At 38.1% G+C, this 16182-nt stretch overlaps 1 protein-coding gene across 1 annotated transcript in view; it reads right to left on the minus strand.

The window, feature by feature from the left end:
• LOC109920694 (proto-oncogene tyrosine-protein kinase ROS) overlaps positions 1-16182 on the minus strand; it is a 96930-nt gene that overhangs the window by 14411 nt on the left and 66337 nt on the right. The window contains exons 20-29 of the mRNA XM_048603063.1: positions 14344-14510; positions 11661-11790; positions 10087-10340; positions 7102-7165; positions 6337-6536; positions 6024-6226; positions 5620-5915; positions 4369-4545; positions 3456-3670; positions 704-842 (exon numbers count right to left, since the gene is read on the minus strand). Coding sequence (XP_048459020.1) covers positions 704-842; positions 3456-3670; positions 4369-4545; positions 5620-5915; positions 6024-6226; positions 6337-6536; positions 7102-7165; positions 10087-10340; positions 11661-11790; positions 14344-14510 — 1845 coding nt within the window. The remainder of the gene's footprint in view (positions 1-703; positions 843-3455; positions 3671-4368; positions 4546-5619; positions 5916-6023; positions 6227-6336; positions 6537-7101; positions 7166-10086; positions 10341-11660; positions 11791-14343; positions 14511-16182) is intronic.

Consider the following 16182-nt stretch of genomic DNA (forward strand, 5'->3'; position numbering starts at 1 on the left):
CTCTTGCTCCTAATTTGCACAAAATGCCTTGATGGTCATTGCTTGACAGTTATGTGGTGCAAGTGTTACTTGCCATTCATTAGCCTGACCTTGAATATTGTCCAGATCTTGCAGCATTTGGATAAGGACTGCTTCAGCATTTGATGAGTTGGGAATGATGCTGCGCATCATGCAATCATCAGCAAATAACTCCATTTCTGACCTTACAATGGAGGGAAGGTCATTGATGGGGCAGCTGAAGATGGTTGGGCCTGGGGCACTACCCTTCTGGATCCTGAGTTGACTGGCCTCTAACAACGACAACCATCTATTTTTGTACAAGGTACAACTCCAACCAGTGAAAAGCGTTCTCCCTCATTCTTACTGTCTCCAGTTTTCTCCAGGTGCTCTGGTTTCCTTCCACAATCCAAAGATAAGCAGGTTAGGTGGATTGGCCATATTTAAAAACTCATGTGGGCTTATGGGTTGGGATGGGTCTGGGTGGGATGCTCTTCAGGGGGTTGGTGCAGACTCAATGGGCCAAATGGCCTCTTCCTGCACTTTAAGATTTCTATGATAATATAGTTTAGGTGTGGAGCTAAACAGAATTACAAATAGCTAATTATGTATCAATAACTTTTAATGATTACACAATATCATAGATATAAATGTTGTATGACAATTAATGCATATTAAATTGCAATCACCCAATAAAATATATCACCTCCAAACCATGTCCAGTTTATTGCTGGTGGACCCAGCTCCTTTGACATATCTCCATAATAATTTCTCACTGAAACCTGTATGAGGTATCTGGTGTAAGACTGCAGCCCTTTCAGCTCTATGATGTTTGTCTGCACTTCCTGTTAAAAAAGAAACACACAAAACACAAGTCATTTTTAAATGCAGGGTGTTTCTAGGTCATAGCCAAAATTTTCCTGGCCAAAATTCAAGCTTTTTCTAGGTCATAATCAGGTTTTTTTCCAGGTCACCATCAGACTTTTTCTATTAACTTACTATCAGTTGTTTTTCTACTCTACCTTCCCATAAAATTAATTTGTGATGGGTGCTTTATTTTTAAATTTTATAGCCACCAATATGAAAATATTAAGGAAAACAGAAACCTAATGAGACCAATATTTTTTGAATGTGACTCAGTGCCTAAAAATCAGCTTAAGCTTCAAGTGCATTTTACACCATGCTCCTAACTGTCCATTACTTCAAATTTTCTTAATTATTTTTTCCCCATTGAAAACAATGCGACTAAACAACCTGCTCCTGGTCCTCAGACAGCACGTAGGATTTAAAAGGATATATTTGGCCCTAGCAAATCATGCTGGTGTTTATCTCCACTCGAGTGTCCTCCCATTTTTTTCAAATGTAAATCCATAGTTTCAACATTGATTCACCTTTCCTCCCTTGTATGCTTTGCTAGCTGCCTATTAACTGTATTTATACAATTTGCTTCAACTACACACTGTGACAGCAAGTTCCACGTTCTCACCACTGTGTTTCTTTGAATGCCCAATTAGATTTCTTGGTGAATATCTAATATTGATGGTCTCCAGTTATGCTCTTCCTCACAAGACCGAACATCTTTTGTATTCACTCTGTTGAAAACTTTTCTAATTTATGTACACTTATCTGGCTATCCCTCAGCCTATCCCCTCCAAGAGAAAAGAAATACAGGCCCCTTATATGAACACATAAACATTCAAATTAGGTATAGGCCACTCAGCCCCTCCAATCTGCCTGTTAATCCGTTCCTGATATTTACACCCGTACAAATCAGATATCATCTTCTGAATGTTCTCTGCATCCTTTCTCGTGCTTCTATATCCTTAATATATTTTTTAGTATTCAAAACTACATGCAGTTGTCCAACTGCAACCCAACTGTGGTTCAATACAGTTTTAGCAAACCCTCCCTACTTTTCATTCTATCCCCCTAGAAATAAAGTCTGGTGTGTAAATTATTTTTTGGTCTTGCTAGGTTTTGGCAAAACTTTTAGCATTGAAGTATGTGTTCCAAGACCCCTTTGTTCTTCTATCCATTTCAACTTGTACCTTCCTATTCTTCCTATGAAAATGTACAACTTACAAGTTCAGTGTTGAACTTTATTTACCAATTATTTGTCAACTCTGTAAGTTGACTAGTGTCCTTCTGTAATTTGTTATAGTATCTGACTATCTATGCCCACCCCCCCATGCTCCAAGACCTCACCCATCAAAATTTGGTGCTGTCTGCAAATTTGGAAGTTACGCTTATGATTCAACAAAGTTATTAGAACTTATCATTAATCCATCAATCATACATCTTTTGAAATTTTCAGCTGTACGACATTTCTTTTGATAAAGCTATTGAGTATTTTCAGAAAACTTTATTAAACAAGCAGCCAAGCCATGCACACACAAGAAAATAAACTAACATCCATCCTGCTCTTGAATGTGACCCCAAGAACTGTGTCAGTATAAATAAATGTTTAATGATGACAGGGTGGCCTCAAATGCAGCACTAATTTGAATTAATTTGCTGATAATCACCAAAGTTCACTGAAATAATGGCTGCCTTGTGAGGACCACAGGACATTTGAGAGTAATCAGGTGAGAACTGACAGATATCATTTTTCAGTAATTATATGGGACGAGTAGGATTATAAAAAAAGATTTATTTCAAACAATCTATGAAGTGTCCCTGAGTGACTGTGTGGGAGGTGGAAGATAACCACATGGTGCTGTTGCACTGATGATGATTGCAACACAAGGAATAGCATGAAGCTCCTTACAACAATCACTTCAACAACAGTATCACCAGAATCTGCTTTTTAAATGAACTTTTTTTCCTAATAGGACCTGCACTCAGATTAGTTTTGTTTAGTATTTGAATACATGTGTTTAATATTGCAAAGTGAGCCAACTTTTACAATATCATCCGAATGCTTTGAAAGGAAATCAATTCACTTTAGAATTGGGACCAACTTTGATATGCTCCAATTTGTTTGTGGTTTCTTTTTCACTTTTTGTTAAATTGAAAATGTACACTGCTAAGTTCAACCAGGCTGCTATGCTCAAATATATGTTTGAACTGCATTAACATACTAGTCAGGAGACAGCAATGTTTCAAGCTTGTACACTTACTATCAAGAAGAATCATTCTTCTAGTAATACATCAAAGGAAAATATACTGGTAAAACATTCCTTATTACTACTTTAAAGGTAGTTTAATTTTTAAGTAGGAGTCTGATGGAGTCTTTTAAAAAAGACTAAATCAAAAGGTCTTACCCTTTCTGTAAAAGTCCATCTATCATAGAAAGTAGCTGGATATACAGCCCATGAACTTTCACATACTACTAACATTGCTACATTTTTAGGATCACATTCACTTATATTTAATTCCATCCAAATTAGGGTCAAGAGAATATACACTACACATCAAAAAAATCAATGAAATGCAATTAGTTTTTGCAAATAATTTACCTTCTTATAGCACTGAATTCCATGGGTACAGTTGGCATCAATATAATTATCCAGGTATTCTGCATAATGCAAAATGTAAGTGGGAGTGGGTTTGCTAATTTCAGAGCATGTAGAAGGGAACTCAACAGGTGGAATGTAAATAATCAGACTAGTATCTGATTTATTTACTACTTGCGGCATGCTTGTATAGGCTTTTGGTATTAGGCACTTTGGATCTAAAAGGAAAAACAGATATTTAGATTGTCAGATGTCCCACTTCTTAGGACACTGCACCCAGATGTAACACAGTCTTCAGAGCCAGAGGTGCTGTCAGACCTGCTGTGTTTCTCCAGCACTCTGTCTTTATTTCAGATCTCTAGCATCTGTACTACTTTGCTTTTCCTCATTGGACATGAATCCATTTGAATTAGAGTTCAGCAAATGATTGTCTGTATCCTTTTTATGTTATTCATAACTGTTACAGCTGTCAATTATTCACAATTGTAACTTTTTCTCTTCAATGAAGGGGTGGTATCATGCTGCACATGCCTGTTATGCATAATGTATGTATTACACATGCTGCATGATGCATGTAGCATGTGCATTGCGAATCATCCCCTAGGTTGTATACCTCAATAATCCACCCTTTTTGTTTCAACCTTAAAGAGTGTTTGTTGTTGGTCTTAAAAAAAAAATTGGACTTCATAAACAGTTGGTTGCGGGTGGGGTGTAATACTCCACATCCCACTTCAAAAAGGGAAAAGAAATACAACATATGTTTTTCTAAACTTAAAGACTACATCCATTACAGACTGAAGAGGAGGACCATGAAATAATTGAACTCATCTCAACTTCTTGTCCATGTTTTGTAATTACAGTCAACATATTCTGAATGTTCAAAATCTAATCACTTGTGATCCTGCTGTTCTTTTACCTGGATATGGTTGTGACTCTTCACCGAATGTCATCACTGCAACTAGCGAGGAATCTTGATATTCAGATATAACTTTCCCTGAGAATTTATCAGCCATATAAACTGTAGATTGATCACCATCCCGAGTTATCCAATAAACTGCATTTGAATTCACTGTCAGTGATGTTGTACCAAAATCTACGAAAGATGTTCATACACAGTTTTAGAACACAGAAGATAGATATTTGGCCAAATGTTTCTATACTGACTGTTTCTAAGAGATATCCCCTATTCTTTCCCCATAACATTCCAAATGTTTTCCTTTTAATGTACATGTCCCTGCTCAAAGTTACTACTGAAACTGGTTGCTCCACTCTTTCAGGCACTGCACTGTAATAACATGTCCAGCTGTAATTCTACGTAGAATACCAAAAGTTGACCACATTTTCAATGATCACTAATATCTCACATTCACCATAACTGCCTACAACAAATTTATCTCATCCTTAAATGTCTAGACAGCTGCAAGAGATGTGTTTTTTTCCCAAATTTGTGGGACAACAGTAAGATAAAAGAAATCAGAGTGTGAAAAAGTCAACTTCCTTTCATTCAATTATTCAGCACAAAACTCACCAAGATCTGCATCTGAAATTTAGGGTTTGTCATTTTCGACTGAACTTGTCACTAGGCCAAAACACTTCCCTGAAACAAGCATTAGATTTCTCAAACAAGACAATCAGGATCATGATGCCAACCTCAGTTTTTGCCACATCTAAAGTGACAGTTTCTAAAGGGATTGTTAGAAACAAGGTTATGTTTCCAATTCACTGGAGGAACAGGGAGTACTGTTGGCTCAAACTTGGCTTTTACCTTTCATCTTTTCTCTGCCCTACTAGGAGGTAATTTTGAGCCGACTCTGCTTCTGTGGGTCACCTTTTATTGAATGAGCTGAGCCCAGAGCTGCATCAGAGCAACCAGTTGGTGTTTGCAGCTCATCAAAATTTTGGACATGGTGCCTGAGGGGAGGAATCTGGGAAAAGAATTGGGCTCCATCCTCCGGACAATATTTACAATATGCTGCCAGTAACACACCCAATCAACTGAACAAAAAAATCCAACTTCTCCCCCAGAGTAAACCGGTTTGTATTTACTTCCACCATTGTATCCACTCACTTCAGCACATGGGGCTACACACCTGATTAGTGAAGATCTTTTCCGTTTGTGGTAGGGTGTTTTTTCCCTTTGAGATACAAGAATAATTATTACGCATACCTGTCGCTCCTGTGAAATTAATCTTTTTCCAACATATGCAGCCATTTAAATCCGAGGCCCAGACTTCATGGTCTGGAGTTGTGAAAAAGAGTCTCTCAGGCTCAGAATCTGTAGTATCAACAGCAAAGTTTCCATCCAAATGAAGCTTGGCTGTTGTGCAGTTGCAATCTATTGCTTCAGGAACAGAATGATCAACTTGCAAATGAAGGCCAATGAGAGTTCTAGGCAATCGCTCACTTAAACTGTAAGACACTAAAATTATATCTCCAGACACTGGCTGAGTCCAAAACAGGAGGCTGATAAGGGGTACAAAAGAGAGGAGAAACAATTTTTTTTAATCAAGTCCAAAGCAATGTATTCCAGTTAGCCGATACATATATACTCTTAGCATCTAGAACAAATACCTTTTCTTTGGATATACTCCAATTGAGTAAATATTTTGGCTGCTGGACAGTAATTTCTCTAGCTTTGTTCCTTGTAATTCCAGATCCAGAACATAAATTGAACTGTTTGCATTTTCTTGTTTATCCAACAGCACGTAAATTTTTTGTCCAATCCAGTCAACCGCCATCCCTTTAGGAGCACTGCACAAGATACTCTCAATAAGCTGTTGATAGAATTCAAGAATATATTCTTTAAAATTAGTTGGCTCTGTAGCTTGAAATACATGATATCTGTCAAACTCCATTAGGAGCATACCAAACAGGAAAGCCATACCTGAGTTCTGTCTTTACCATTCAAAGCTGTACTCAAGATCAGGTTTTCTGTCAAATAATATATTGTCTGTGTCTGTAGTATGTAACCCACGTGAATAACAGCAGAGACTAGCATTTTCCGAACAGTTTGCCCAGTGTCCACGTCAAAAATAGTGACCATTCTGTCCTTTACGGTTAATAGATACGGCACTGTGCCTGTAACTGTTTACAGGGAAAGGGTTATTGTTTATTTTAATGTTTCATTGCCATTGAACAGAGTAACTAATAATATCTGAAAAAGTGTTTAATCAAATCTGACAACAGGCCAATTGTTCATCAAGATCTTCCAGCCCCGCAGTTTCAACAGCCTAAGTTTCTCTCCAATAAATACTTTGCCAAAAACAGCCTGCAGATTCTATATAAGCTGCATAACTGACAATACATTTCAATTTTATCTCCCAATATACGCAGCAAATCCTTTTACCAAACAAGTTACTCTGACAAACTGTGAAAGCAAAAGATCTTACAGTGGTGAATGGGAAAAGATTTGGACACTCAGCAAAAACGCTCAGCATGCACTTAAGTTTAACAGGTCCATTATAATCTTAAACAAGGATTCAATCCATTAATCAAATTGTTCACCTCTTAGGTTTGCAGCAATTTTCATTATTTCAAAGTTGCATTTAAGAGCACCATTGGCCTGATTTAGACCCAAAAGGATTAATACCAAAAACCTTTAAACAATTGATCAAATTACCACGTTTTCCATTTCCATGTGTTCACTGACCTGTTACATTCCCCATTCTAACACGTGTTCTGCTACTTGATCCAGCATCTGTAAAACCTTCCACCTGGAAAAGTAGCATGTTAGAAAAGGTAAATGTTAAAAGGGCTATTCAAAATCAAGGGTGAGACTACAGAGTCGCTTGAAAGAAAATCTCAAGACAATCATTCTGTTTCTTGACAGGACATTTTATTTAAACAAAACGATTTAGTAGAAAAACAAATTCAAGAAAAATTTATTTAAGAGACAACTCCACAGCTGAAAAATGAAAGTCTTCCGATTTCTAGCTTGCAGCAAGAATGCGAGGCATTCCCAGGTTATAGTAAAACCAGATGCAGGGAATAGTAGAGAAGAATGAGACGAGGAAGCGGGAAAGAGATACCAGCTATGGGGTTGGGGGTAGAGTTGGTATATGTGGCACGGGGAGAGGGAAGTGGGAAAGAGTGGAACTATGGACAGGAAAGAGCAGGACCACAAGTGGGGATAAGACAAGAGTGCAGAGAGAGGCAGGGCCAATCAATCAGTTAAAGCAACAGGGGACAGGAGGTCCAGAGATTGGGTTGTAACATCAAAAATTAAAACGGTTCACGGCGCTCTTGTAGTTGGCACAGGCTGTTTGTGAAAATTGCTGTTACTGTGGCAGTAATGAGTCCTTCCTGACCTTACAGGGGTTGATCAATATGGCACACTCTCCCTGCTTCAACACCCACCCACAAGCAAGGAGGACTGCAAGCTCTTAGGTTGATGGGGTAAATACTTGCAACTTGCACATGCATCAGTCCCTGTCTGTGCAGCCCAGTTTGCCTTCCAATTATCTCGGCTATCCCTGTCATTGGACAGGGATATTGTTACACTTTGTATGTTAGTTCGTGTGCAATGGCCACCACATGTTAAAAAGGACCCACAGATAGGCATTTTCCACCCTCTCAAAATTAAGTTTGGGACCATCTACTGCCCAAGCACCCAAGGACCTAGCCTACTGGCTAAGTTTGCAGATGATACAAAGATAGGTGGAAGGACAGGTAGTATTGAGGAGGTGGCGAGGCTGCAGAAGGATTTGGACAGGTTAGGAGAGTCGGCAAAGAAGTGGTAGATGGAGTATAACATGAGAAAGTGTGAGGTCATGCACTTTGGTAAGAAGAATAAAAGCATGGACTATTTTCTAAATGGGGAGAAAATTCAGAAGTCTTAAGTGCAAAGACACTTGGGAGTTCTAGTCCAGGATTCTCTCAAGGTAAACTTGCAGGTTGAGTCAGTAGTCAGGAAGGCAAATGCAATGTTGGCATTTATTTTAAGGGGACTTGAATATAAAAGCAGGTATGTACTTCTGAGGCTTTATAAGGCTCTGGTCAGGCCACATTTGGAGTATTGTGTGCAGTTCTGGGCCCCATATCTCAGAAAGGATGTACTGGCCTCGGAGTGGGTTCAGAGGAGGTTCACAAGAATGGTCTCAGGAATGGAAAGCTTAACGTATGAGGAATGTTTGAGGACTCTGGGACTATACTCATTGGAGTTTAGATGGATGAGGGGGGATCTAATCGAAACTTTCAGAATACTGAATGGCCTGGACAAAGTGGATGTTGGGAAGATGCTTCCACTCATGGGAGAGTCTAGGACCCGAGGGCACAGCCTTAGAGTAAAGGGAAGACCTTTTAGAATGGAGATAAGGAGAAACTACTTCAGCCAGAGAGTGGGGAAACTATGGAAATCACTGCCACAGAAGGCTGTGGAGACGAGGTCATTGAGTACATTTAAGACAGAGATAGATGGGCTCTTGATTATGAAAGGGGATCAAGGGTTACAGGGAGAATGGGGTTGAGGAACTTATCAGCCATGATTGAATGGCAGAGTAGACTCGGTGGACCGAATGGCCTAGTTTCTGCTCCGGTGTTTTATGGTCTTATGGTCTTACTGTGAACTACAAACAGAGTGATGCACATCAAGCTCAGAGAGGCAGTAGTCTGTACTCATTGGAAGAAGTACTTAAAGGATCTTCTCAACCAGGACTCAATCCTTGACATAGGTGCCTCACCCAAAAATAACTGGAAAGGCAAGTTGTGAGAGGGATACAAACAGTTTAAACAAAGGTATTGATTGGTTAAGTAAATGGGCAAAAAGTTGGCAAATGGAATATAACGTAGGAATATGTGAAGTCATTCATTTTGGAAGGAAGGATAAAGAACACAGTATTATTTAAAAAGGAGAAAAACTGCAAAAGGCTGCAGCATGATGGAACTTAAGGGTACTTGTGCATGAAACACAGAAAGCTAACAACCAGGTACAGCAGGCAATCAGGAAGGCTAACAGAATGTTGCCCTTATTTCAAGTAAGAGTAGCAAAGTCCTATTGCAACTGTACAAGATGCTGGTGAGACCACATATGGAGTACTGTGAGCAATTTTGGTCCCCTTATTTAAGGAAAGATATTATTTCATTGCATCTAGTTCAGAGAAGGTTATGCACAAAGGTTGAACAGGTTGGGTCTCTAATACTTGGATTAAGAGATGGAAGTTGACAGGCTCTTGTCAAGCAACCGTGCCCTCACAGACAGATTTAAACCCTTCCCTAGTTTCAGAGATGGAAAGCTGGCTCCTACACCTTAACTGTACCAATCAATTCCCATTTTTGTCATCATTGAGTATTCTGTGTACCTGTAGTAAGTGACAGAACTTCCAAGATTTATATTAATAGTTTTCACAGGTGGCTGTGTAAGAATAACAAATGCAGGAATATAGCACAAATGCATTAAACTTTCATTAATGTTATGCCTCTGTAATTCAACCCTTAGATAATAGCTGTTTATCTAAAAGCTATTGGTGCTATAATGTCAATGTTACAATTAACTGTGAACTAAAGACAGAAAAACTGTCTGTCTTTGGAGACTATGACAATGAGAAGAAAGTGAGAGCTGCTTTCAGAGAAGAAGAAATCATCCGCAGGTAACTATTCCTTGAAGGAGTATAAAATTAGTGATCAATTACCTACATACCTGCATACAGTAGGTTTTCGCTGGGTCCACATTAGTCAATGAGAAAGTAGTAACTTCAGCAGTAACATTCAGTGCTTCTCCGTGCAGGGTTTCTGAGCAGTTGTCTGTGGTGTAATACACAGTGTAACCCCTGAGAACACCATTTATTTGGGCAGGCACATTCCACCTGAATTCCACATCCATGTTCATTACACCTAGCAGAATGTCCTTCTTCAAATTCACAAAAATCCTTGGATTTTCAGGAGCAGATGGTGCTAGAAATATCATGTAAAACCAACTAAATATTCTTGACGTTTAAAAACAAATGAACTTAAATTTCAATATCAGCAGAACAGATAATCTAATAATTTTAATGCCTGTATTAATTAACAGGCTGAGTTACAGAAACAAATGAAAACAAAGATTTCTTTTTATACTTCTGGCCAAATAAAAGTATAAATGGATGATATATTTAACTGCTTTAAATGTAGTCTTTCAAAGGAATGGACTAGCTCTTTTCAGAAAAATAATGCCTTTTATGTTTTTAAGACTTTCTATTTCTATTGATTATTTGCCAACACAAAAACACACCTACTCCACATTACAGCTTTGGCAGAGATTTTTTCTGAAATAGTCATCAAGTTTCTGTATACCCATGTTACAAGTAAGACCCAACATCATGTAATTTAATTGCGATTTTTTTACTAGCTTAATTAGCTACAAATTATATGATTGATGGACATCTACATCAGCAGATTAATACACAGACAAGTGAAGAGAGCATTCACACACTCCTGCCAGCTTTTTTTTTGTTTCAGAATGTCAGTTGTTTTACTTTAGAATGTTGATTTCACACAGTTTGACAACTGACAATGTTATTACAATTGTATACCTCTTCATCGAGTATTTGCCTGGCCTAGTTGATGCTCCGTAACCTTTCTACTAAGAACTTCTACTTGACTAAGGAGTCTTCAGGCCAAACCACAACTAACAATCTGCTCTGAAAACACTGTTCACTGTTTTGACGGCCGTAACACATTCTATCACAACAGCACTGACTATTCTTAACATGCCGAAGCAAATCGACAAAATTCTAAAATAAAACTCACAACATTCTGAAACAAAAGTCAGTTGACCACCTTTCCCAATGTAACTGGATCCTTTAAATAAATTCCAGTAAATCAATCTTTATCCACATCATTACTAAAAACTAACTAGTTTTTCCTGGGGTAATATTCCACCAGTGTATCACATTTGGTTGAAGCTGATATTCTTCCATTAATTTTTGTGATATATTGTTTAACAGACTAAAAAGGGTGAAAACATTCCCCCTATCTTCAGTGATACAGGTAAAAATAAAAATAATTTAGATATTGTTTGGTATTACATACAAGCTCTATTGAAGCGTCACTGGACCTGAAACATTAACTCTGATTTCTCTCCACAGATGCTGCCAGACCTGAGTTTTTCCCAGCATTTTTTGTTTTTGTTGACCCCAGAACATTAGCTGTGTTTCTGGATTAATAGTCTAGCAACAATATCAGTAGGCCATCGCCTCCCCAAATGATTTTAGGATTACATACAAATTATCATACCAGCTTCAGGAGAGAAGAGAGTGACTTGTGTCTCTGTTGCAGATCCCCAGTAAGTGTATGGTTTCACTGTGACATCAAACTCCTTAAAAGGCTTGAGACCACTTACACAATAGTGAGGAGCGTTGAGGTCCTAAAAAAAAAATTACATTTGGTTCAATATGATATCGCTGACACATTCCTTTAAATTTACAAATTGTATTTATTATTATTGCAAATTTGCCTTTAATATAGAAAATTATCTAAAGATGTTTCTCAGTTGGAATGCTGATCCAGTTAGGCGTGCGAGAAAAATTAGAAGAGAATAAAAAAAAGTAAATAGATTTACAGATGGCTCATAAAGGCAAAGAAAAATGTCTAGAAAGATAAGTGTTTAGGACTAGTCACTGGTGATTTAATGGCTAAACCGGGTTCTGCCAATTGATGGGAGGGTTTGGGTGAAACTAGAGTAGATCAGAATTGTAAACGGATACAAGAATAGGGACAGCTGAAGCAAGGAGCGATAACACAGATCAAGATTTTCAAGTTAAAACAGAAAATGCTAGAAACAATGAGGTGCTCTGGGAAAGATGGCCAACCTAAAATGGTAATTCTGTCTTGTTCTCTCCCAGGATGCTGTAAGACCTGCTGTGTCATTGCAGCATTTTACGTTTTACAGATTTCTAGTACCCTCAGTATTTTATATTTCTATTACAGTTCTGTTGTCAACATATTGAGCCACAAGGAGTCACCGGATATCAGTAAGGATAGGTTAACATGGTTTCTTCAGAATAGTCTAACGACATATTCCTGAATAAATTGGTATTTCTAAGTTTGCAAGGACAATATTGGAGAAATGACAAAGGCAAAGGCAATGATAAGTGAAAGATAAGGACTAAGGAAGCATCTTTTCTATAGAAACCAAGCAGTTATTTTTTGACAAGCTGGTCAGTTTGCAAAGATTTCTGTGCCCCAACAAAACTGCCTATTTTTAGCCAAGATTTAGAGTCATAGAGTCATACAGCATGGAAATAGACCCTTTGGTCCCAGCTGAAACAGTAATGGGCCAATGCAGCCTCTCGAGGGCAGGTCAAGGAAACACATGAAATTCAAAAGGAAGGAGAGGATACACACACTTTTCTCAGCATGAGATGCGTGGGTAAATTTTTCAGGACCTCAAAATCTGTTTGTGAAATAGTATGGGTTAGTGAATGGATAAATGAGTGCATAGGGGAGTACTTGGGAAGTCAGGTCAGTGGTGGGGGGAGCAGTCCCATGGTCCCAGTGTGCAGTCATCAGATCAAGGGGTGGTTGGGTCAGAAAGAGATGTAGGTGGGCCAGATTCAGCTGTAGTAAGGGTGGGTCAAGGTGGTAATTGGGGAATGTGGGTTTGCTGATTTGCTCAGTTTAGTTACACTGGCTGACTTCGGAGAATAACCAGGTAGTACTTCTGGAGTATTGTGTGCAATTCTCGTCTCCCTTCTATAGGAAGGATGTTGTGAAACTAGAAAGGTTTCAGAAAATATTTACAAGTATGTTGCCTGGGTTACAAGGTTTGAGCGATAAGGAGAAGCTGAATAGGTTGGGCTATTTTCCCTAGAGTGTCAGTGACTGAGGGGTGACCTTATAAAATCATGAGAGGCATGGATAGGGTTAATAGGAAAGGTTCTTGTTCCCGCTGAGTGAGGAGTCCAAAACTAGAGGGCATAGGTTTAAGATGAGAGGGGAAAGATATAAAAGGGACCTAAGTGGAAACATTTTCAAGCAGAAGGTGGTGCATGTATGGAAAGAGCCGCCAGAGGAAGTGGTGGAGACTGGTACGTTTACAACATTTAACAGGCATATGAATAGGAAGTGTTCACAGGGATATGGGCCAAATGCTGACAAATGGATTTGGATTTATATAGAATATCTGGTCGGCATGGACGAGCTAGACTAAAGGGTCTGTTTCCATGCTGTATATGTCTATGATTCTATGACTTTATATTAACCAGTGTAATATTTTCTGGGTTACTATCCAGTAAAGATCTGAATTTCTGACACGAATCCCCTTAATACTGAGCTATTATCCAAGACTTTTGCAAAGTGTCCAGGTCATACAAATCATTAAGAGATTAAATTTTCTAAACAGTTGCAGTTCGCGTTCACATGTCAGGTCTTTTGCAGGGTTCCAACACACAATACAAACTTAGGTCCAGATTTCCCATGTCTGGGAATTGAATGGTTCTGGCTATTGAGTTTTTGGCAGTGCTGGAACAGGACAGGGTGTTGCCAATATTGTGCTGCATGAAGTTCTGGATCACAAACAACGTAATGTCAGACAGTCATGGTACCACAGGCAGCAGTAGACAAGTTAAGATGGGTGTTGTTAACATTTGGGTTTGTAAATACAGGTTTTTATTGGTAGAGTTGAATGGCTTGTTGTTTCTGCGTAGTATATTCTGTTAATGTCACATTTAAAAGTTTGCTACCAAAATTGAAGAAGTTAATGTCAAAATGAAACATCATGTGTGAAACTATACTTGTTTTTAAAAAAACTTTGTCTCGACATCTCATTTCTAAAAATCAAACACTGTTACTCAATATTCTTTTGGTTTAAATGATATTCTTAAGTTGTAAATAACATTTAGACTATGTTAACACGGTATGCATGGCAGGGAATGTTTACATCAACAAAAAATAATTTAACAAAAAAGAAGCAAAGTACCTGAATTTTCAAAAGGGCTTGCGATTCAAACCTATAATACACCATGCCATAATTCACACTTCTTACACTTTCCCATTTAATACAGATCCAGGAGGAGTTCCCTTGTATCTTAAATGAAGATGCTGGAACTGGATTAGGAATTACAACTGGACAATCAGACAAACCATCTAAATGGAAAATGATATATTTAGGAATTACAACTGGGCAATCAGAAAAACCATCCAAATGCAAAAGTAATTTTATATATGTATATATAATTATAAAATAAATCTGATTGTGGTGGAAGGAACTCTTAAGATTTGATACGATTGTTGACCATTGATTTGGCACTAAAAGTAATATCAAAGATTTCATAATCACTTCAGAAATTGTCAGGCAACTAACATTTTTCACCAGCGGGACTTGAGCCATGCACTGGAATCATAGAGGACAATGCTTCAGTGTTTTTTCATGGGCTCTTCTTACCATGCAATCTCTTTCAGATGGAATTCCAACTGAATATGTTCCAGAAATGTTTGTCTCAACAGTGATGCTTCTGAACATTCAAGCTTTGTGAATGCTATTGAGTTGCATGGCAATAAGTTCCTAAGGTCTACCCCAGACAATTTCTTGAGGAATTCTGCATTTAACAGCAACAGACGTTTTGGGAGTAACTCTGAAAGAAATCTGTGTACTTGATACCATTTAAGTGCTTGGTTAATAAACAGGTTATCCAGGTCTGTACTTAAACTCTAGGAACAAGTAAAAAGTAAAGCAGTGGAAGCAAGTACAGTGGGACACATGCAGTGGTAACGCACTTGGTACTAAAGTACTTTCAAACTATTATCTATTTCTCTTGCAGATAGAAAAATGATTAACTGTTCTAATTCTATTTAATCAAGCTAATTTCCTATATTGAATATGCTGGTCTACAACAAATGTCAACTTGGTGTGTCCATGTCATATCAAAGAAAAACATGTAATAAAGTTCTTTAAGTAAATGAAACTGCAAAAACTAGGGAAAGAGAACATGGAGTTTCTCCCTCCCTAATCCAGAAACAGGAATTTGACGGCCCTCCAGCAATTTTACCCTGACTAGCATTCAAACCATTGAAGTTCTGGTCTAATATGTTAAGTGTTCACTGATAAACTCACTCAGACATCAAAAAAGCATAATATTAGGACTTGTGAAGCATTTTCCAAATTAAAACATTGAATAACCTTAATTTTCCATTTGTAATGTGTATTGGAATAAAGATAAAGTATTGGTTAGTGCAGAAGGAAATAGTGCATGGCCAGAACAGAAAATACAAAGTCACAAAATGCTAAAGTGAATCCAAGAAAGAAAAATGAAAGGCCAAACAAAGCTAAAACCAGAAAGGAATAACTTTTGGACTAAGTCACAAATGTTCTCATTAAAGAGAGCTGGAGTGCAAGAAAGGAATTGATATGTATGTTGTAGTTGCCATAGACCCAAAGGACCATAGGGCTGCTCTCTCATCAGAGACAGAAATGACTGATGGAGAGTTTAACCTCATGGTCACCAGCCTCAGGCTTTCAAGGATCTTTATGTAAGTACCTAGGTACTACATAACCAAAACACAAAATAGTTAACTTATCTAAATTGCAACATAGCATGCACATATAAAATCTATTTAGGAAAATCAATACACTTCCACCACTACATTATCAACCGGTCTACAACCTATATTTAATATTTTCAGAGATAGTAGAAACTGCAGATGCTGGAGAATCTGAGATAACAAGGTGTAGAGCTGGATGAACACAGCAGGCCAAGCAGCATCAGAGGAGCAGGAAAGCTGATGTTTCGGGCCTAGACCCTTCTTCAGAAAATGAAGG

The sequence above is a fragment of the Rhincodon typus genome, chromosome 11, assembly GCF_021869965.1.
Source record: "Rhincodon typus isolate 14 chromosome 11, sRhiTyp1.1, whole genome shotgun sequence".
Lineage (NCBI taxonomy): Eukaryota > Metazoa > Chordata > Chondrichthyes > Orectolobiformes > Rhincodontidae > Rhincodon > Rhincodon typus.